Source organism: Varanus komodoensis, unplaced genomic scaffold (assembly GCF_004798865.1).
Source record: "Varanus komodoensis strain SLA01 unplaced genomic scaffold, ASM479886v1 scaffold42, whole genome shotgun sequence".
NCBI classification, from domain to species: Eukaryota; Metazoa; Chordata; class Lepidosauria; order Squamata; family Varanidae; genus Varanus; species Varanus komodoensis.
The window spans coordinates 1,422,736-1,445,691 of NW_025335972.1; the positions used below are offsets into that span (position 1 = coordinate 1,422,736).

The window sequence follows — 22,956 nt, forward strand, 5'->3', positions numbered from 1 at the left end:
GCGGGGGCTGTTGACGGCGGCGTTGTTGCTGCTGCTGCCGGTGTTGGGGCTGCTGTCTGGTTTGGTACGGCTGCCTGTAGGAGGGTCGGGTCCAAGACCACTTACGTCTGGTCTGAGGTTGGAGCTCCATCCGCCGGGCCATCATATGGGACTCGTGGATTTTTTTTGAGTTTGTGGTCGGTTCTTGAATGGAAGAGCCTGGACCCATCAAAGGGCATTTCCTCTATCTGCCTCTTCATCTCCTCCAGAAAATTGCAGTTGCGCAGCCACGCATGCCTCCAGAGGGAGATGGCACTGACCAAGGCCCTCGGGTCCGTGTCCACGTGGTGTCGAGCAGTGGACAGCTGCTGGACCACGACTTGCATGGCCTCCTTTATAAAAACTTTTGCTAGATCACCCTGGTTATCTGAAAGAGCCGAGACGACATTTTTGAGGCTCTGCATAATGAAATACTGGTACCTCACCAGTGTCGCCTCATAATTAGATATTCTAAGCCTGAGACTAGAGGCAGCGTATACTCGTCGGGCCAGGGAATCGATCTTTCTTCCTTCTTTGTCTCAAGGCATGGTATGACCTCTTGCCTCTCTGCCCTGGGAGGACTCCACCACGACCGAGTTTGGATTAGGGTGGCAGAGGAGGAAGGGGATATCCTCCTCCCGAACTTGGTACATGGATTCGTACCTCCGTGAAGTTGGCTGGGGATGGGCGGGCAGGTCCCACGGTTGGGTCATAGCCTGCCGCAAGGTGGTGATGAGCAGCAGCACGATCGACGTCGACTGTTCCCCGCGGACGACGTCGTAAAATTTGTCTGTACTGGGGCTAGGCCGTTGTATAGCATCAATTTCAAGGGACTGGACAAGACGCGACATTAACACCGCAAAAAAGATGTGGGATTCGTCAGGCGACCCAGGTCCCTGGGAAGTTACTGCGTCCGGGGAGGTGGAGTCGACGTCAGAGTCGTCGGAGTCCATGCCATAATATGGAGGAGCCGAGGAGGAAGACTCTGCCGGTGATAAGGACCGGCTGCTTTCCCTAGTCGGTATCGGCGAGGCACGCCTCGGGACTGAAGGTATTGGTGCTGGTGGAGAGGAACGTCCCCTTGGGGCTGGATAGTGCCCAACGGAACAGGAGTCCCCCCATCCATGGTAGTACGAGTGGTGAGGAGGGTACCATCCCTCTGATCTCCTCTCAAACGAATGTCTTCTGCGGCTCCTGGGAGGAGACATCTCCACGTCCGCTTCCAGTGTAGCTAGGGTCATAGGCGTGGGGGACCTAGTCCTAGCTGGGGAATCCCGAATCTCCCCATTGGAGATCGATTCTCTCGGTGGAACTGGAAGAGGCTCCGACGTAAGCTCGTCCATGTGTCGAGGGGACCCCAGAGATGTAACCCTCATAGCCGCCTGAAGCGCTGGGCCCAGTGATGTCGGTACTGGGACAGCCGTCGGGACCGAAGGGGCTGACAAATCCGAGTCTCGGTGCTTGGGGCGCTCAGGGTTCTTGGTCTTCTGAGGTGGCTTCCTGGTCTTATCCTTTTTAGCCTTCTTGTGGTCAGACGGCTTGTTGGAACCAGTGTGCTTCCGTTTTTCATGCTTCTTCTTAGGTGAAGAAGCAGGCTGATCGCCCACGATCACCTTCGTCCGAAGGGCGTGAGGGTGGAACCACAGAAGAAGAGCCCAGTTTTGGAGCAGATACTAGTGGGTCCAACTGAAGGAGTGCATGGTCCCACAGAAGTCTCCGGAGGCTGTTCTCACGGTTCTTCCTGGCCTGCTTGGAGAAGTCCAGGTAGTGAGAACACTTATCCGTCCTATGCCCTTCCCCCAAGCAGAGAAGGCATAGGTCATGCGGGTCTGCAGGAGACATTTTAGACCCGCACTCCGTGCACTTGTGGAAAGCCGCTCATTGAGCCATTGTAGAAAAGGAAAAAAGAGAAGACAGTGCAGCGGGTAATAATATATTTTTGCTTTTTTTTTTTTTAAAGAAAGAAGTAAGAAAAAGAAGAACAAGAGAAACAACAAGAACTACTGGAAAACAGGGATAATAAACTTGGAGAGAAGAATAATCGCAATAGTGAGAACGAGGAACGGTCAGAGCAAGAGCGAAAGCGGCACAAGGCACAACAAATGGCTGTCGCAAAGACTGAACACAATGGCAGATGCTCCGCTCTATATAAGCTATGGGGCGGGGAGGGGAGCTTCCCACCAAAACCGTTAGCTATCAATCTTCCGGCCAAAGGCACTGCGTAGGCACAGCACCCATATATGTGATGCACAGAGGCCATAACGAAGAATGCAGGTTCTCCCTGCATCGCTCAATACCTGCTTCCAGTGTCAGCCTCCCAAGCTGTTTTCTTTAAAATAAAGAACCAAAAATAACTTCAGAGGAATATGACACACATCTGCAGATAATGTCTTGTTTGGTCCTAACCTAATGCACATGAAGCGCTCTAAACAAATGCTAAATATTATTAGTAACAATTGTTTTTGACATTCCAGTATTTCCCTGTGTTAGTTAGTTGCAGGCTTCCCAAACTTCCCTTCTCAGAAGTGATGAACAACAGCCTCTATGATCCCCAATAGGCATGGCCAATGCTGACTGGGATGATGGGGGTCATGGTCCAACATCCCTTGAAGGCAAAAGCTTGGGCAGGGCTCCAGTAGCACCTGGGACAGGTGTCTGTGCAATTCTTCACCAGAAGACCCTCCTTGCAAAAGCAACAGATCTGTCCTGGAGTGAAGCAATCTGTGCCAACAGACTCCAGGGCGAACTGAAATAATGATGTGGAAAGCCAGTTAGCAGGAGCAGGTTCTTAACACCTGGGTAGAATGTACTAATATCTAGTGGAACTCCATCTCCAAAGTAGGAAGGAAGATGGGAAATGGTTTAGGGGAAGGATTATTTTTCACATGCTATGCTGTTCATTATTTTGGTTTAGCCAAGTCAGGCCTATTTAGAACCTACAAACTGTGTTGCACAGTTGCTTTTGTTCTCCCTGGTCAAGCTCAGACTCCTTTGCTCTGCACTTTCATGGCTCCCCATAGCCAACACTCCTGCTTAAAAAAATAGTAAGTCTTCACCCACCTTTCAGCGCTGATGTATTCCGCAGGAAGAGAACTGCAGCGCACTCCAGCTACACGTACCCCCACTTCATTGAAATAAAGACCCAAGTTCTCACCCCAAACTGTCACCAGCGTCCCACCTTCTTTGGGGCCAGTCAGTGGCAATACCTACAGAGCAAGGGGGAGAGAAAAGAGCAGGGGGGACTCATTGGAAATAGCCTAGGAGGCTTCCACAAGGCAAGGTGTTCATTCCCCAAAGAGGGACAAGCATTTCTCCTCAAAAGCACAAGCAGTTAAGCCTTTAGTTATCTTGCTGGACATACAATCCTGCCCTGCTGTGACAGGACTCCTTAGTTTGCTCATGAGGAGAGAAACTCTATGGCACATAGCATCCCTGCACCTGACCCTGGAACCTGAAGATACTCCACGCTAGTGGTAGGGTTGAAGTTTTGAGAAAAGCCCCACACTCACACAAGCAATGTCTGAAAGCACGAGCAAGTCGATAGACACCATGAGAAGTGGCCAAGCTCTTCTGACCACAGCAGGAGGCTCCACCTCCAGGCCAGGATAAAGTGAAACCCTGACCCAAGCCTCACAGGTTTCATTTTTGAGTAGGGGGCTACATACATAAGTAGGACCAGCGTCAATGCTTGGCGTGGCTGGGCAACTGTTGAGGGCCCACACCCCAAGAGAGGCCCATGGACAGGGGCTTGGAATTGCTCCTCTCGGCTGCTGCCACTTGCTTGTTCACCTCCCTTTCACTCTGGCCCTGAGCACGGTGGTGCTGGGGAGGCAAAGCCAACATGGCAGCAATCATGAGAAAGGGGAGGAGGAGAAGCCAGACTAGCTGGCAAGAATGGTGGTAGAAGGGAGGCTCGTTGAGGGAGGAGGGCTATTGAGGGGTCTCCAAACAGGCAGGCCAGGACGTACTCAAGGCTGCAACATGCGCAAGGCTGACCCATGTGATTCTGTGCACCATGGCATGAGTGCAAGGCTCCACATTCAAAGCTTTGTGCAAATGCAGTGTCCAGTGATGAGGTAAGTGATGTCAGAGCAGCTGCAGGACAGGTGTACAGAATGAAGCATGGCGTAGAAAAAGTGGGCAGGGAAATGTATTTCTTCCTCTCATGCATTAGAGCCCAAAGCTGGACAATACATTGCCAATACATGAGTAAGCAAAGACAAGTATACAGTGCAGGGATATGGTTATGTGTGTGCCCATGTTTGCTTTACCTGGGTGATGCGGGGATGGGCACAGCGGACCCCACGACGGCCAGACGGGACCCAGTTCTGCCGGGAAGCGGGGCAGTGTGGGCGCAGGAGGCAACGGCGTTCAGGGACACACCAACCACACTCGTAACGCGGGTCTGACTTGAGGCAGAGCCCACAGCTGGAGCGTTGGGCCGAACACTTGTACAGCAGAGCTGAAGGAGGAAACAAACAGAGCATGGCTAAAAGGAAGGGGGCTCTCCTGTTCCCCTCAGGACAGGCTTGCCCTCTGCTATTTGTCCTATAAGAGAAGGCCGTTAAGTCTCTTTCAACCTGAGGGCTAAATTCAATACCAGAGAGACAACTCAGGGGTAGCATTCCTGTGGTGAGCAGGGCTGAAGACAAAACAGGATGTGTCCAAGTTGGACAGAATTCCAGCGTTTTTTAGCTTAATCTTCTTACTATCAGTAGCTAAGCCTTCGAAGGGGCATTTCAAGTGTCAGGAGGGGAGGGGCAGAGAAACAGGAAACCAAACATGCCAGGCAACCACAGAGGGCTTAGTAGGAATCCCAGATAGGGTGGATTTGGCCCATGGGCCTGAGGCCCTGCAATGAGACCTCAGCCCCTTAATAGACTAGCTTTTCCCAATATGGTCAAGGTTCAGTGGAATGCTTGGAATCTTAATCCAAAACATCTGGAGGGCACCAGGTTGGAGAAAGTTACCTTAGATGGGAAGCTGGAATTAAGTTCCCTTTCTGCAATCTTAAACAAGTTTCAGTTTTCACATTACTGTTCCATGTGGTAAAATCCGGATCTATTCAGGGCAAACTCCAGCAAGCTCACCCTGGCACACAGAAAGGTGGAGGGCCATGCTTCAGGAGGCACCCTTAGGGTGGGGTTGATGGAACAGGGGGAGCTAAAAGGTGGCAGGAACTGGTGTCTTAATGGTGCAGCAAGACTTTTCAAGTGCTGGCTTAAGTGGGCTGGGGATGCATGGAGTTTTAGCCTTTGCTTCATTCTCATGGTAAAAAGATGAGAAATCAGGCCCCTGCTGAAGACAGGCATTGTATAACAGGTACCTTTGAACCCTGGTGGCTTGTCAATGGCAAAGTCTCCATCCCAGATAACATCAAAGTCCAGGGGCAGCTCCCCAAGTTCTTCACCATCGTACCAATACTGAGGAAAGAGGTGGATTGCAAATTATGAAAACACCAGGTATGAATATTGCTCTGCAGCAATGGGTAACTCTGCAATGCAACACACATCAGGACAAACTAAGAGAGAGTAAAGAGATTTACTGGGCACTTTCCCAGAAGGCGAGAGGACGCTTGGTGGCCAGATCCCTAGGAGCTATGATCTGCCCAGCCTTTGGCAGCCTAAAGTCTGCCCATGACGCTTGGTTTTAACCTCCTGCTCATGAGGATCATGGATGGAAAGGAACGACTTGCTCTTGGCTCAAACTGGAACTGAATAAATGCCTTCATTATTATGGATTTCGTCATCATTGCACCATTTCTTGCATCTTTGGCATCTCGCAGCATGTGAGGTGCCTCCACAGGGATTCATCAACAGTAACCAAGAGTCACACTCTTCCGTGACCCCCATTATACACACACACACACACACACACACACACACACACACACACTACACACACATCCCATCTAGGCAATGGGGCTGGCGTCATCTAGAGTGTTACCACATGGGCCAAGGGGTGGGAAGAGTGACAGTGATAAAGAGGGAGAAGCGCAGTAGTTTTATAAATAGATTGCATGTTGTCATGACTGGGCCAGGTGCCAAACAGACTGCCAGTGAGATGGGCCACAATTTAACTGAGAGTTTACTGCTATCCCAGGGCCCACCCCCTAGTTCTCTGTAGCACCGTTACTCCTGTTTACTGCCACCCTTATTTTTGACCATTTTTTTCTGGGCTCCAGACAGGAGAGTACAATCTGCTTTGGAGTGGCGTGCAAGCATGGTGGTCTTGACCTGAAAAGGTGGGAATATTGCTTTCACAGGGCCTCCATATGAAAGTATGTGCTTACTTTTTAGCATTTAGTAGGCAGAAATCCACAACACGCAGGGCTGAAAACTTCTAAGAACTAAGGCTGGCTTCTCCTAGTTCACTCTTCCCCACCTTTGGGGCCCTCCAGGGGTGCTGGGCTGCACCTCCCAACATTCCTAGGCAGCATGGTTGGGCATGCTGTCAGGGAATGATAGGAATGGCACCCCAGCAAATCTGGAGGGCCCCAAAGGTGGGGCAGGCTATACTGCTTCCTGCCCAACAATAAGTGCCAAGAATCAGAATGGAAAATGCAATTCAACTAAATGAGCGGCTGTACCCCTCAGTGGCCATCTCAAACCAACCACCAGAGATATGGGCCACAATGTAAATACACGCTAATCAACCTCTACAGTAATCATAATCGCTGTCCTATCACTTGTCCAGTATTTCTTTGACATGTGTGACTTGTTCAATGGATACTTTGCAGTATGCAAGTGACACAGGGCCTCTGCTTTCCTTAACTGGAAATCGTGAGTACAAGAAAACAACTCAACACATGTTCTTCCTGAACAACAGGGAGTTTCTGGTGTCCCCTGGGCCAAAAGCACCCTCTCTCCATTGCTTAGACTGGGGTGGCCAGGTATCCTACTTTGCAATCTTCTGTTTTGTAGAGCTGGCAGAGGACAATCCACTATTTGAAGGTGTCCTCTATCTGATGGGCTGTTCAGTCCAAGCTTGGTCTCCACTCAAAAAACTGTCAGGAGGGAGGGCAGAGAGGAGCCTTGGAATTAGAACCTGGATGACAAACTAAGCAGGTATGAGGGACAACTAGTCAACCTCTCCGTTAGGCTCTTGCATTTCTATTTTATTCATATAATAATGATCATTTCTATTTTTTCTCTCACACACACATAGGTGCATATGCAAATGCTATACAAACTGGCACCTGCTTTCACTGTCCTTCTTGCTGATGTGCACATGGCTGCCTTAACCGGGGCGGGGGGGGGGGGCTGCAATGGAAACTGTGGCAGAGGAGGCGACTCTGGGAGAGGGCTTACTAAAAAGCCACTCTCCGCTTTTCTTTCAAGATACATACACAGACACAAACAGCACTTGGCCCCTTTCCTTCATATCACTTTGCATATTACTTTGCACCTATAGTGCCACTCATTCGGTTATTCAGCCACCAGACTTGACTTTTCTTTGACCATTGTCAGCTGGAATAATTTTGTATGTTTGCAAAACATCTGAACCCCATCAGAGTTCATCCATCCTCAATCACATTGTTAACACAAGCTAGAAAGTAAACAGAACAAGTGCCAAGACAGATCTGCAGCATTTACAAGTATTTCTATCCCGTTTCAGAAGGGGCCCTTTACTTCTTATGTAAAGCAACATAAAATTCTACATTCCATCAGTATTTCAGCACAAATTAACATATACAAGTGCAACAGTGTTAGCTAAATTGCTGGGGAGGTGGGAAGGAAGAAAACCACTTGGCTGCCAGCTTTCCCCAACCTAGTGGCCTCCAGATGTTTTGGAATGCAACACCCATCAGCCCTACCCTGCATGGCTCAGAAATGCTGTGAGCTGAAGTTCAAAATATATAGAGGACACCAGATAGAGCAAGGCTGTCACAGACCAGGGCAAGCAGAAGGTAGGTCTCCAGATGTTTAGAGCCAACCCTCATAAGCCCATGTCTGCATAGGCAAGGTTTAGGAAAACTGGGAGCTGATCTCCCAAGCATCCAGAGATCTACTGTCTGCCTACCTTTGCTTTAGATTACAGAACTCTTTATCTAACATGAAGCAAAAGGAAAGGCCATACCCCTGCCCACTACCCACGAAAGTCCAGACTTGAATTGTGACACAGGTTGAGAACAAGTCAACCCTGGTGAGGTAGTTGCAGAACTCAAGTTAGCTCCAGTAAGCAAGCAAGCAAGCTAAGACATGTGCTACTGTCATTGAGGCAAGATGCTTCTAGACAACAAGATCCTAGGGCAGTCTATCAGAAGACACTGTGTACCTATTCCATCCTTAACAGATTTTCCTCAGTGAGGCAACAGACAGAAAAAAATAGGAAGGCTACCAATATGGACCCCCAGTCCATGAGGCAGGATGATGGCACAATAAAAGCCTCATTTGGAAGCACCCATAGTTAGTGCATGTGGAACAAGCTCCTGTGCTCACAGTTATTGGGGAAAGTTTTACAGGGAGGACAGACACAACTACCAACCTGCTGCAATTAATGAGAAATGCACACAGCCAAATGTACAGACTAGGTATGTCGAAAGTTCTGCAAAAATGTATCCTGAGAAATGTTAACTCAGCTCTGCCAATTTATTTAAAACCTGACCTTTTTTTAGCGTCTGTGACTTCTTGCAAATGCTTCAACACATTTACAGACAGTAGACAAGATCTGGTACCAGACTGTTTCACAAACTTTTGAATCAAAAACCGCTTCTCCTGAAACTCTGTATCTACACGCACACACCCTGCCCCCAACAGAAGTGGCGACCTGCCAGAAGTAAGTCCGTTTCCCACCAATACTCAAAGCCTGGCACTAAACCAGCCGCGTTCCCCTTACTGCAAAGCACCGCGGGATCAAAATCTAACCCCAAATGCAAAACACATCTGAGCCCTCTCCTTTTGATAGTCATTCTTCAGGCTGGAAATGCTACATCAGCAACTACAGCAGAAATGTATGAGTCACCACAAAGATGACTGTAAAACCTCACCCAAAAAATGACAGTCTAACCTCACTACAACAAAATGTGCAGAAGCAAGTTAGATTCCTGCCAAGTACTGAAATTAATAGAAACAGAAGTTACGAGGAAAAAATGCCAGAGCGCACAGAAGCAACCCATTGGGAAAGCAATCAAGAGCAAAAATTCTTCTCTTCCACAAATGCATAGAAAATATTTCTCCAAATGGTCAGGGATTAAGATACATCATCACATTTTGCTAGAAGTTCAAACCTAAAAGCCCGACATCTGGTACTTGTACCATTTCCAAAGTGGCATCTAAGTCAGAGAGGATGAGAGTGATTTTTATTGTTAAAGGCCTTGGCAGAGAAATTACAGTAGGCTACCAGAGGTTCATTATGAACCCCCTGGGGATGTATGTGCAGCAGATTCCTCGCCACTCAAAACAGTTCTGCAGGATGGTTCAGCACAGACACAACAGTGGCAGGAAGGCAGTTCTTGTTTTGCTGCCATCACAGCTGCAGAAGTGGCATCTAAAAGGAGCCTGAGCCAGTGTTTGGTCCAAGTTTTTCTCTACTTCCATTCAAGTTGGCCTATCTGCAGTTTCTTATCATCCTAGTATACTACCCAGCTGACCAACCTGTAAATTGATGGAAGAGAGTGGCTGGAGGCAATAGCGCCACATGACCACTGAGTCAGGTCTTTGGTCCACATGGCTCAATATTATTGACACCAAATAGCAGACAGTCTCTGGGATTTGGGGCAAGATTCTGCAGATGCTGAGGATAGAACCTGGCACTGTTAGCGTACAAACCAGTGCCTTACCACTGAGCTACAGCCTCTTCCCTGTCAAGAGATCAACCACAACTTCAAGAGAACTGCATGCTGTGTCAACTGAAAACTCTGGGATGAATGGTCCAGAAGCCACTAGGATCCATACCCTTTGGGTTTGATCAACCAAACTGTCCTCCACCTTTACGGAAGACTGGGGTCAGCAGAAGTTATACCTCACCAAAGAATAATCTGCCCATAGCAAGGTAGCAGTTAAAAATTCCCCCACCCCATGATAACTCTTGGTCCACCCATCAGAGAAACCAAATCAAGCACAGGGCCTCCTGTGTCGGGTTTAAACAACTGGGATAGCCTCATGGTAGTTATGAAGCTTAAGCTGCACTGCACAAACACGTCTTGGTGTGGATGCTGAAGTCGCCTGCAACTGAAAGTCTAACAATCCACAGACACCAAACCCAAGATCACCACTGCCAACTCAGAGAAGGGAAACTATTGGGAAGGAAACTATTATTCAGTATAATGACCAAAACTTTGTTCTGTCCCATGAGCACAGCACCAGGTGCAGGCAAAAGTCAGAGGACTAAAAAAGGGAGCTGGAACTTCTTCTACAGCAGCTTTCTCCAACTCGGAGTCCTCCAGACATTTTGGACTACAACTCCCAGCATTCATGACTAGTGGCCATGCTGGATGGGGCTGATGGAAGTTGAAGTCCAAAATGTTTGCTTGGGAAGGCTGCCCTAGACTATCGAAACTGGGCTGATGCTGGATTGAGAACCAGGGAGGACAATGTGGGGACAGGCTAACCTAAGCTGCTTCATACCACCAGGCTGGGCTCCTCATCCAGCAGGCAGTGTCCAGGGTGGCCTCTCATGAGGAAGGCCTTGCTGGAAGAGCTCTGCCAGCTGGGAAATGAGAAGTGGCAAAGGTGAAGGAGTAACAGCAAAAAGGGAAAGATGCCAAGCCAACAAACTGCCCCACATCCGGAATTGTTCTTAGCCCTACTGCCCATGCCTGGCTACTCAAATATTGAGTTTGCTGCATGAAAGGGTTAATACAAGGGTCCTCAAACTTTTTGAATAGGGGGCCAGTTGTCGTGGTGGGTGAGGTGGGGGTGCCTGGGGGCGTGGGCCAGTGAGCTGCCGTCGGGCACACGCGAGGTGGCATCTGGCGCATGCGGCGGTGGCTTGCTCGCTTGGAGACCTTTCAGCGAGTCCAAAACCATCTCCTAGTGAGCAAGCCACCACCTCCCGGGCACTCGCATACGGGATTGCAGGCGGTGGCTTGCTTGCTCGGAGACCATCTCTGAGCAAGTGAGCCACCACCTCCCCACCTGCGCAGCAAGCGCACGCGCAGACCAGAAGGATGGCCATGGTGGGCCGGATCTGCCATCTGCGTAGTTTGAGGACTCATGGGTTAATACATAACCCTGTGGATGGATCACAGGGTGCAATCCTAGGTGTGAACAGCAGAGGGCAGCCATAAGCAAGCGTCCAGTGAAAGCCTCACACAGTAAGCTCACAACCGACGCTTGAGGAAAGGATGCAGGACTGAAACTGTCGGGCAAGTTCAGGACGTGGGCTCTACACAGCTGGGGCCACATGAAGTCCCGCCTTTGTGCTGCTTTGTTCTAAGCGAATTTAATTCTAGTATTAATCCTTCAGAACCCAGTCTTCCCCAGTCTTCCCCAATGTGAGCTGGGGAGGATGGGAGTTGCAGTCCAACACCTCTGGAGGGCACCAGACTGGGGAAGGCTGCTTTAGATTTACTGTTCCAGGAACCAGTTCACTGGATCAAGCCAAGATTAAAGGCTACCTGAATGTCTCTGGCCATTTATAAGCCAGGCACCACCTCTCCCATTTTTCTGTGGGCTGTATCCAACATTAGTTTAGCTCAAGTCCCAGCTGTTTCAACAGGCCTATTCAACACAGGACTGGCATCGGATACAACCCTGTGTCCCAGGCATTGGCTATTCGGAGGCAAGAACCTTGATGGGTTAGAACAAAGGTCCATCTCACCCAGCTTCTCGATCCCTGTAGTAGACAGTCAGATGCCCCTGGAAAGTCTGCCAGCAAGGCATACAGACTACCCAACCACTGGTACGAAGAGGCCTATTGCCCCTGGGAATGGGAGACTCTGTATAAAGTCATCATAACTGATCCACCTTCAAAGCTATCTAAGCCAGGGGTGGGCAACTTGAAATGGAAATGTGAAATCCTTCTATTTCCCCCTTTTGTGTCTGATATTAAGAGTGATTGTTGTGTGTGTCTATGTTTTATTATATGTTAACTATGTTCTTCCTTTTTCTACGACCACCTCTCTCCTGCTGTTTCTCACTCTTTTTTTCTTTTTTGGTGATTACATTGTTGTATTTGCAAATATTTTTAAAAAGGGGGCAACCTCTATGCATTGGATGTTTACATTTCCCCCTCCAAACTCATCTACCCCTTCCCTCCACAGGTAATGAAATTGTTGCCAGCACTGAAATGACTACTGAACTTGCTGCCATCATTGCGTTGGCAACAATCATGGTGATTTTGCAAGGAAAGCAGCAGCACAGTAGCAGTCACATGATTTACAAGGAAACTCATTCTTCTGAAAGCCACCCATGAACATTTTTCTGTGTGAAAACAAGGCACATGGGCCTTATTCTACTGCAAAATCGCTGCATTTCACCCCCATCACCAGTGGCCCACAATTGCCCACCCCAGTCTAGGTCCCTGGTTATCATGACATCTTGCAGCTGCAAATGCCATAAATTATGTGCTTTTCCTTGTATATTGAATCAACCACCAAATGATTTCATTGGATGACCCTGAATTCCAGTGTTATTTACAGAACAGTCTTACAATAGTTGCTGGTTTAGTTTCAATTGCACTCGTTTTACCAATTCCTAACATTGAACCTTTATTCCCCACTGCTGCTGTACATCAAGTTGACACATTCAATGAATTTTCCTACTGTGATTGCAAAACTGTTTCCTAGAGAAGCAAAGTCCTCAGAACAGCTGTACTGGATCAGGCCAATGGCTTATCTGGCGAATCATTCTGTTCCCACAGTGGCCAAGCAGATGCCTCTAGAATCCGGATGCCAAACCCCAGCCCAGCTCTAACTTAGGGCACAACGGTTTTATTTAAACATTTACGTATATGCCGTCTATTTCGTCATGGCATAAATGGCAATAAATATGCCATTGGGACTATTTATCTCTCATGAAATAGTATAAGAAAGCTACCTTATACGAACATATTTATTCCAATCTTCATTTGGTTAACTTCAGGATTAACTGAGGTTTTATCTGTTACCATTGTCCTATGTCATATATATATATATATGGAGACAGGGGAGAGAGAGAATGTTTTTTATTACTTAATTATTTTATATTTTATAGTATTGGGCTAGAAATAAACTAAACAAATAAGTGCTTATGTTGGTTCCAAAAGGGGAAAAGTATTTAGCTTCTTATATTTCTGGTAAATATGCTAAAGCTCTGATGCAAAAAACAAAGTCTACTATTCAATGTACAGAGTGCTTTACAAGTCTTCTTTCATTTATTCTTTCAGGAGTACTGTAAATTAGGTCACTGTGCCCATTTTACAGAGAGGCAATTGAAATAATAGTAACCAATAGCTACTGAAGGAAGTCAAAAGTTTAAAGCCTGAATGCAGCACGCTAGCCCCCGCAGCATCACGGAGTGGGCTGACCAGTCTTGATCCTTGCCTTGAACTCTCTCTCTCTCAGTCTCTCTCTCTCTCTCTCCCTGCCTCCCTCCACCATGAATGAGCAAGGAGCCACTTCACAACTCTAAGAAATAAATGAAGCAAAGCACAAGGAAGAAAAATCTGGTAGTAGCAGCAGTGGACTGAAAAGCAGCATTCTTTTTCCAACAAAGTTTCCGCCCTCAAGGTTGCAGATTGTGGGAGCAAGTAAGGAGGAGACTAAAATCTAAGCAAATAGGCACAGCTCTCACCGAGGTGTTCTGGCACTGGACACTGCTGGAGTTGAAGCGCACGGCTGGGACCCGCTGTTGCCGGCCTTGGATGCCCAGGACACACTCGTAGTTCTTCTGGCCAGACTGAGGCTGCGGCAGGTTCTTGGCGCGCAGGGTGATGGGCTGTAACACTCCCACTGGGATTAAGATCTCCCCACCAGGAAGCAGCTCTGGGCACCCCTATGGGAAAGGCATTTGCACACATAGCACCTAAAGCATATTTGTCGTGCAGACATGCCCTCCCCCTTATGTTGTTTACATGCATGCATGAATGTTGTGTGTGCAGGAAAGGAAGCCAAAGAGAGCTAGTTCTAAATTCTGACTCATGTAGGTATTACCTTTGGATCATCAGGGCTTCCTTAAGCTCATCATAGAATCATACAGTTGGAAGGGCCGAGAAGGCCATCAGGTCCAGCTGTCTGCACAATGCAGGAATCAAGTCACCCATCCAGATTTCAACCAGGCCCGACCCTGCTTAGCTTCCAAGATTAGGCAGGATCAGACATTTCAGGCTATACAGATCAGGCTAGGGGTCCATCTTGCCCTGGGTGCAAACAGCCCTCCAGGGTGTCAGGCAAGATTCTCTCCTTGCCCACCTGGGGATGCCAGGGCCTGAACCCAGGACCTTCTGCATGCAAAACGCGAGCTTTGCCCTGAGCTACAGCCCCTCCTTGCCTTCAAATGAACAGGCACAGAAAAAACGCCTTCCCAATACCCTGCCTCTATCCATGCTTACTCAGTAAATACCCCATGGACTCAAATTGTACTGATCTTCACATATTCTATCATCTTAGCTCTTGCTGTGAAGAAAGCCATTGCTGGGCATTGGCATAAGCTGTGGGCCCTGCCCATCTGCCCCAGGAGAACTCAGGCTCTTTCTGCCCCACAGCAAACAGCCACATGACCTTCCCTACCCCAAAGGCTCCATACGGAGCAAGGGGATAAAACCCAGGAGCCTTTTCCCAGCTCTTCCTCTTGCCTGGAGCAGCCGCATGAGAGAGATGGAGATGAAAGAGCCTGCTGGGCGCTCAGAGTTACCATGGAAACCAGATCCTGGTTAATTGCTCCTTGGTACCAAAGGGAAGGTGAGGGGGGAGGCGCGCTGGGCTGGCTGCTCTGTTTACATGGCTAGCAAGGAGGCGGGGTGGCCCTGACACTGGGAAGCAATAGAGGAAATATGGTCCTGACCTGCAGAACAATCAAGCCCTGGGTGCAACTTCCTCTCCAGAGCCAAGACAATGGGGTCAAGACAAAAGACAGGCCCTGCAGGGGAAGCAAGGCCTGGAGGCGCCAAGTTCCTTCTCCAGCGTTCTCACTCACTCCTCATCATACGCATACATGCACACGCCCCCCCCCCACGTCTCTCTGTCCTTTGCTTATTGCACCAGTGTCACTCAACCCGAGCAGTTAGAGGGAATGACTTGCTTCTCAGAGCCTCCAGGATGGCTGTCCAGACCCCTCCCACCTCCAGCCACCACATCTGACCGCAACCCAAACGCTGGCCCCTCCAAAGGGAGCTGCTATCAATTACCTACCCACAAAGAGCCCCGGGCGTCTCTAGGTCTATTGATCCCGCTGCCTGGGCCAGACAATTGATTGCGAAAGACTGGCCCCATTACCAGAAAAGACCCTGGCCTACCCCATATTGATCCAGTCCCCCCTCCCCAACATGGGCATTTTAGTGCTATTACCGGCTGCCAATGTCCTTGATCTGCCACCTGCTGACTTTTTTCTGATGCTATGGGATTTCCCTGGCCTGGGGACATACATTTATACCACTAACCCTGACCTCTACAGAGGAGAAAACCTAAACACAGTGCGCCTTCTACAAATCTCAACTTGCAGCTTATTTTGGAACAAAGTTTCTAGACCTCATGATTATGAAGATATACATGGAACTTCCCATGACCAAGCTTAAGGAGAATCGCTATGCCTTGCAGAGCTCTCTGTCCTTCCTCACATTTCTTATCCCCTGCCCACTTACTCCTTCCACTTTCACATTTCATGAACTGGTCAGAAGTCTGCAAAATACCAAATTATTGTCACAGGGTTTTTTAATTTAAGTTCTAGTTAAGTTGCACAATCTACATAAATTTGCAAAGCAGAATTGCAATTTTTACCCACACTCCCATGTTCTGTTCAAGTAGATGGCGGGGAGCACTGAAGTCATTTCTGCTATTAAGCAGAAATTTAGAGCCAGAGAGAGAGAGAGAGAGCACACAAGGGAAGTGTTTTTCTGCATTCAAGCCACATGGCTGGAGATCCCCTACTGGGGACTGAGTTTAGTGGTGAAGGTTGATGGGAGCTTGAACAGTTGACTAGAGGATTTGGGTTATAATTATCCCTGAAACACAGACATTTTCTCAAGGGGCTGTCCAGGGATACTCTCCTCAGGCTGCAGGGAGAAGAAAGGGCCATCTATGTGGTAAGGACTCTTCTCACCTCAGTGGTGTTGACCCGTCCTTCCAGGAAGAAGCACTTGGCGACATTGTGAGTGCAAGTGTGTCTGTATTTACACCAGTGGCAGGGGTAGTGACTGCTGACACAAGACAGGCACCTGTAGGGGTGAGGGAAATGAGAGCAGTCAATAAGGGGAAACGGGAACAACAAAAACAGGCAGCCATTGCCTGGCAAATCCCCCCCCCCCCCCGGCCCCACTTTCCGGAACCTTTATCCCTCCTTACTGTTGTTCTGCTTGAGGATAAGGAACTCTTGGGAAGGGAGGAAGCAGGAGGAAAGGAGAGGGACTCGGATGAATCACCTCAAAGCCCTGCCAAAGCCATCTGCTGGCTGTGGAGACGAGCCCTGAGGGAATGTTGGCTGAAGCCACAGACGAGCTGGACCGACTGGGGGTAAGCCTGGGTGCCCCAGACCTGAGAGGGCAGGGCACTCCCCTTCAGAGTTACATCTCAGAGATTGTGGGCAATTTTCTAGCTAAAGCAAGAAAAAAACAAAACGGCAGGCAGAGGAGGGAGGGGACTAGTGCCAAGGCCTGAGGGAAAAAAAGCAAGGCAGCAGAGCTAGCACTGTCAGGCTGCGAGGGCACCTCAGTGCTTTGTCTCTGGTGAGAGGCAGCCCAGCATAGGCTTGTCCAGCCAGTGCACGGCCCTCACACCCTTCGCCTCCAAGCTGGTTCTGTACCGGGCTAAAAGGAAAGCACTCTTCTCCATGCTCAGCTGCCCTTACCGCTAGTTCAGATGATCAAAACTCCAGCATTCAAGATGTGTTCCAGGCTGATGGCTAGAATCCCTTCCCCTTGCTCTCCATTGTCTCCCTTACAGAAATGCTTGAAATTGTGATCTTCTTGGGGCAGGGGCCTGTCCTTTCTCTTTTGCTTTGTTTCTGCTGATGTTACACTGTCCAGCACCATGCAAGGATGTGAGGAAGGGCAGGGTATGAGTAGTTGGACTGCAGCTTCCATCAGTCCCAGTCAGTATAGCCAGTAGTCAGGGACGATGGGAGTTGCTATCTAACAATATCTGAAGGGACACACCTTATCCATCCCAGCACTAAATAAACAACCATGAAAGTGAGCCTCTAGAAACCTGCCTTCCAAAGAGGGGAGGAATACCAGCTACTCAAGCTACTAACTCACTTATTTTTAATCTATTAAATTTATATCCAAACTTTTACTCCTAGGAAATCACCTCCCCCACCTCCCAGCTACCCTCATAGCAACCCAATGAGGTAAGTTAGGCTGAAAGACAGTGGCTAACCTGGGTTTCCCAGGGAGTTCCATGGCTGATTTGAACTCATTTCCCCAATCTAAGTTCAACACTGTTATTCTAGGCTTCCTTCTGTGCACTTCGTATGATTATGCTGGCACCAGCCCCTTTGGCCTGCTCCTACCATATTGCTTAGGAAAGGATCCTTCTTCTCCACATAGTTGGGCAGGATCATGATGTTAATAAAGTTGAATTATAATCAAAAGGAAGAGAGAATGATGGGGGACACCAGCTCCTGAAAATGGGAGCAAACTGGACTGAAGCTGGACTCAGAAAGTATTCCTTTCTTGCTCCCCTCAGCTTAAACTTACGTGTGCAGAAGGCTGCAATCATAGAAGACAAAATTGGTGCTGGCAAATTCCACACCAGTCTCCATGGAGAGAAGGCGGAGCCTGACAGTACGAACATCACCTGAAATTATAAAGGGGAGAGAATAAAAGACATGGGTGTCATAATGCAGGTATTTATATAGTCATATTCTAGAATTAATCCACTTTCACACTCATAAGTAGTAAACCAGGGTAAAATTCTATATTTGCACATGAGCATACACTTGCAGAGAGAGAGAGAGAGGGAGAGAGAGGGAGAGAGAGGAAGAGAACCATTCATTTACTACCTTTTCAACATCCCAATTGTAAGCATGAAGGGAAGCAACAAAAATGATCAGGGGACGGGAGCAGCTCCCCTATCAGAAGTGACTATGTTTGGCTTAGAAAAAAGGCAAAACATGATAGAGGTGTTTAAAATAATGCATGGCATATAGAAAGTAGAGAGGGAGACATTTTTCTCCCTCTCCCATAACACTCAAACCTCCCATGAAGATGATTAGTGGGAGGTTTAGGACAAATAAAAGGAAGTACTTCGTCATGCAGCATATAATTAAACTATGCAGTTCGCTGCCCAGAGAAGTAGTGATGACTGCCAATCCGGATGGCTTTAAAAGGGGATTGGACAGATTCATGGGGGAGGAGGCTGTCAGTGGCTACTAGCCTTGCTGGCTGTGTGCAACCCCCTTTACCAGAGTAGCTTACCTCCATGCACCAGTTGCTGAGGAGCCTGGCCAAGAGGTGGTCTTGCACCCATCCTGCTTGAGGGATCCTGTGGGCAGCTGGTTTGACACCATGTATATGGAGTGCTGGACTAGACAGACCCTGGGTCTGATCCAGCATGGCTTTTCTTATGCTCTTACATTCTTAAGCAAAGGGCATTGAGTGGTTCTGGGAGCATAACATGTGAGACACAAGAAACAAATCCTGGATTCCTGCCTAAAAATATATTGTGGACTACATGGCATTTTTCTCTTACATTATATTCCAAGCTTTATTCCTAGGAGGTGACAGCAGCACAGCCACTCCCTTGTAACAACCCTGTGAGAAGATAGGTTAGGCTGAGAGACTGAGAGGTTGAGAGACAGTGACTGGCCTAAGGGCTACCCAGCGAATTTCACAGCTGAGTGGAGATCTGAAACCAGTCTCCCCAGTCCAGGCTTACCAACGCTCCACCATTCCTCCAGATTTGCTTGTATGTGCCTTATTCCACCCTAATAAAAGGGGAAACATGAATACAGTGTGCTTTGGAAAGGTGAATGTGCTATGGAAAGGTGAACATATTCTCCAGTGGCATTCCTTATTTCAGCACTATGTCCTTGTTCCCATTTCACAGCTAGCGAGGAGGGATCAGAGGCTGAAGGTAGCTTTCCTGAAAACACCAAGGATGGGTGTGACAGAGGTAACATTTGAACTGAGGACTAGCTCAGTGTTTTGGAGCTGCTGGGCTGCACCAGCCTTCTCTGCCCGCTTTCCAATACTCACCATACTCTCCAGGGGGCTCATCCCTCAAGGTAGGAGAAAGGCAGCGGATCCCACCATCCTTCTGGAGTTGCCCCTCACTCTCTCCAAGGCTCTCAAAGGAACACGTGACACCAGCACTCAGGTCTGGGACGTTGTGAACAGTGAGCTGAAGCTGGAGACATAGTGCAAGAGAGGGAAGTCACTTGACAGCAGCATGCTTGAGATGGTACCAAGGGAAGGTAAGTGAGGGGTGCACACCTGTGTGCATGAGCACTTGTGAAGATGTGAGTGTACCTGGATGCTCACACAGATGCAGACACACCCTGCTTCCATTCTGTGACACAAGATAGCCCCAACACTGTACCATATAACAATAGAGGAAATTCAAAATGAATGGATACAGCTTCTCTTATTTATTCTGCCATTGTTACTATGTCACAACATTCATTTGGTTTCAAGTAGCAGCTCTCTGTGTGTGTGTGTGTGTGTGTGTGTGTGTGTGTGTACATACATATATGTGCAAGAAACTCTGCAAGGTGCTGAAGCTTTGCTCTTTTTAGCATCTCTCCCAGTGGTTCCTTCGGCATCTGAGATTCCACCAAGCATTACCTCATTCCCTTTCAAGCATATCTTGGCAAGTGTATGGGCTAGAAACACATTTTGCAAACTACATAAATCAAGGGTGCAATCCTATGCAGGCTTAGAAAAGAGAAAGTCCTACCAGCTTTGATCATTTCTTACCCAGACATGGTGAGTTTAAGGCTGTCTTCTATCTAAACATGCATAGGATTACACCTTAAAGTTGTGATTTCTATGAACATGAATTCTGTACTCCATACTATATTCTGCAACCATAGCCAAACATGTGCACTGTCATGGCCCTAACCATTAATTTGTTTCATTTTTATAGATCCAAAACCCAAAAGATCTCTGGAAAATTCACAAAATTGCCTGGAAAAAAAGAGGGGTAGAGCATGAGAGAATATCCAGCAGGAGTCTAGCATGCCTGCGTTACCAGTGCTCTCAACACAATGGATACTGCTAAACTAATTAAGCTAGTTGACAAAGGATTTTGGTCTGTCTTGCCTTTCAGGGACCCTCTAGAGATATCTGACAACCCTAATGGTGTCTTTGAAGGTTCATGCAAACACAGCTCCAGGACAGACAAAGCAACTTAGTGTGATATTTACATAATTTAATTGTAATTCATCTTCTAATCTAACTTCACCCAATGCCAAAAAGCAGAGTCAAGACACATATGCCATTGTAACAATATTCCAGTCAGGTTTCTATAACCACTGAATTCTGTATTCATACCCAAGCAGATATCACCGTTAGACGTTCTTATAGGATGGCTGTGACTGCCAGGATAGCCATGAAAAATGTTTTCAGATATAGATGCAGAAAAATAAAACTTATTGTAGTTGATCAAAGTTATAAGTCATGGTCTTGATGCAGCTGGAAACTCTCTAAAAAGAAGAGTATTCAACTTCTCTCTCCTTTCTGTTTTGTCAAAACAAATAGTGTGTTTTGGGCCATTTAGGGTCAAATTGCCATTTGCAAAGTTTTATCTTGGGAGTGCAGACATTCAGGTGGCAAAGAACAGGAAGAAGAATAAAACAGAGACCCTGTAGGTGAAGCCAGGGTGGTCAATCTTCTTTAAGTTCAAATCCCTTTAAGTTCAAGCTCTCAGGGCGTAGATTCCAATGATGGGTGGGACTAAAAACAGCCACATATATTAACGTAAAGCTCTTAGTGCTAGTAATTGCACTGGTGGGGAGGAAGCACACAAATGATAGGAAACCAACGCATGATTAGTGGTTGGAAGGGACTGTGAACATCCAGGGAACTGCAAAGGGCTGGATCTGGCACCCTGAGCCTGTTATTCTGCATCCCTGGATAAATAGGAAAAAGGTAACCTATATTCCCAAGGGAATGCAGCAGAATTGAGAGAAGTGCCTCTTTCTGAAAAAGCAGCAGCAATCTCCTCCCTCACTACCTAGAGAGAAGTTCCTTGCCCATTTGACAGGGGGATCAGCAGCCAGAAATCCTGTGAGGCATCGGAGGGAAGCAGGACTTACCACAATGCTGGGCTCTGTCACCGAGACATTATTGGGCTCGACAAGCAGCCACACACACTGCATCAGCACCGTGGTGAAGCGATGAGGCTCTGCAGCACGGGGGCACTCACTTTCTCTACAGCACCTGAGGCACAGAACCAGGAAGGGGCTGGTGTGAGAGGCAAACCTTCCAGTGCCTGGCAACCTGCCCCTCTCCACAGCCACCCTGCTTCCAACAGGACACAAAAGTTCATTGCAGCTCACAAGCAAGGGGTGGCGATTGGACAACAGCTCTTGCACCAGAGTCACCACCGGAGAAAGCTCATGATTTGGGGCAGAAGTGGTGGTGAGTGGGGAGACTGCCACCTGATTTGGTAAATTAAACAGAGACACCAGGAAGGAGCTTGCATGGGAAAGTCGGCAGAGCAGAGGTCAAGGCAGGTGAGGTGGGAAGCAGAAGCCACCAGGGGGCCAATAAGGTGGGCGTGTGAGAATGAATGTGCTCACAAAGGAGCAGGGCGGGTGAACAGAGAAAGTCAGTCTGGGGACTGTAACGCAGACCTGCTGCTTCCGCTCCAGGGCCCAGGAGGCTCATTAGCACTGCAGCCAAGGGTGCTTGGGGAGTTGGGGATGGAGAGGCCTGCCTTGAGGAAGAATGAACAGCAGCTGTACACAGGGACCCCAAAAGGGGTGTGTGTCAGGCAGGAAGTGAACAACCCTAATATTGGCAGTCAAGGAAAAGGGGGCAAAATCAGAGACCACATCAGGGTAGAAAAAGGCCTGAGCTCCGGACTGAGAGACAGATGCCGAGCGCTTGGAGCTGCAACAGGAGGAAAAGCCAGGGCTCAGGACTGGAGGAGCTCTTGAAAGGAATTAATCAGCTCTCACTTCTCTCTCTCTCTCACTCTTCTTGTTCCCCCACCCTGCTGGGTGGGTGGCAGGGGGGAGCGTCACCTCCACTCTCACCTCCCCTCCCCTCCCCTCCCCAAGCATTATCACATAGTTCTATATTAAGTTAGGAGGTGTGAGTTGCTGTGCCAGGTGCTGAGACAGTGAAAAGGGATGGGGAGGGGGAAAGGAAAGGAAAGGCGGTGGGGTGGAACATCTGCTTGCAGAGATACAGGGAGCCAGCTGCCGGCTGGGTGGAGAGGAAGGAGGCAATTCTGTGACCAGTCTCTTCTTCTCCCTGCAACAGCTTCATCCTGCCTCCTGAAGGGCAGAAAAACAAATGCACAGAACCATAGCTGTGTGGGGTGGAAGATTTTAGGTGTGCTGGCCATGGGGATTCAGCAATTTCTCATTTGCCCACCTACCGTATTATATCCAGCAGGAGATCACCACCAGGAAGTGAGGTGAGGAAGGAGAGAGAGAAAGGGACTATCTGCTACCCCCTTCCCCACTCAGGGCCAACAGCTTCCATCGCCTTCCTTGCACCCCTGCCCCCTCTAACTCTTCTCCCTTCTAGTCAGCTCAATGCTGACAGATTTAATAGGATTAAGGCTCCTGCAGAGTCTAGATAAGGGGCAGAGTGGGGAGGAGGGCACAGTGAGAGGGAAGGGATTGGTGGAAAATTGTGCTTGGCTGCTTCCTCCTTACCTGCCTGACCCCTGGCCATGGGATGGGAGGG

The 22,956-nt window shown here is 48.5% G+C and overlaps 1 protein-coding gene across 1 annotated transcript in view; it reads right to left on the bottom strand.

The window, feature by feature from the left end:
- PLXNA3 (plexin A3) overlaps positions 1-22,956 on the bottom strand; it is an 82,893-nt gene that overhangs the window by 38,217 nt on the left and 21,720 nt on the right. The window contains exons 7-14 of the mRNA XM_044443756.1: positions 21,351-21,474; positions 19,291-19,441; positions 17,791-17,890; positions 16,197-16,311; positions 13,734-13,934; positions 5,345-5,441; positions 4,290-4,480; positions 3,079-3,224 (exon numbers count right to left, since the gene is read on the bottom strand). Of these exons, the coding sequence (XP_044299691.1) occupies positions 3,079-3,224; positions 4,290-4,480; positions 5,345-5,441; positions 13,734-13,934; positions 16,197-16,311; positions 17,791-17,890; positions 19,291-19,441; positions 21,351-21,474 (1,125 nt within the window). The remainder of the gene's footprint in view (positions 1-3,078; positions 3,225-4,289; positions 4,481-5,344; positions 5,442-13,733; positions 13,935-16,196; positions 16,312-17,790; positions 17,891-19,290; positions 19,442-21,350; positions 21,475-22,956) is intronic.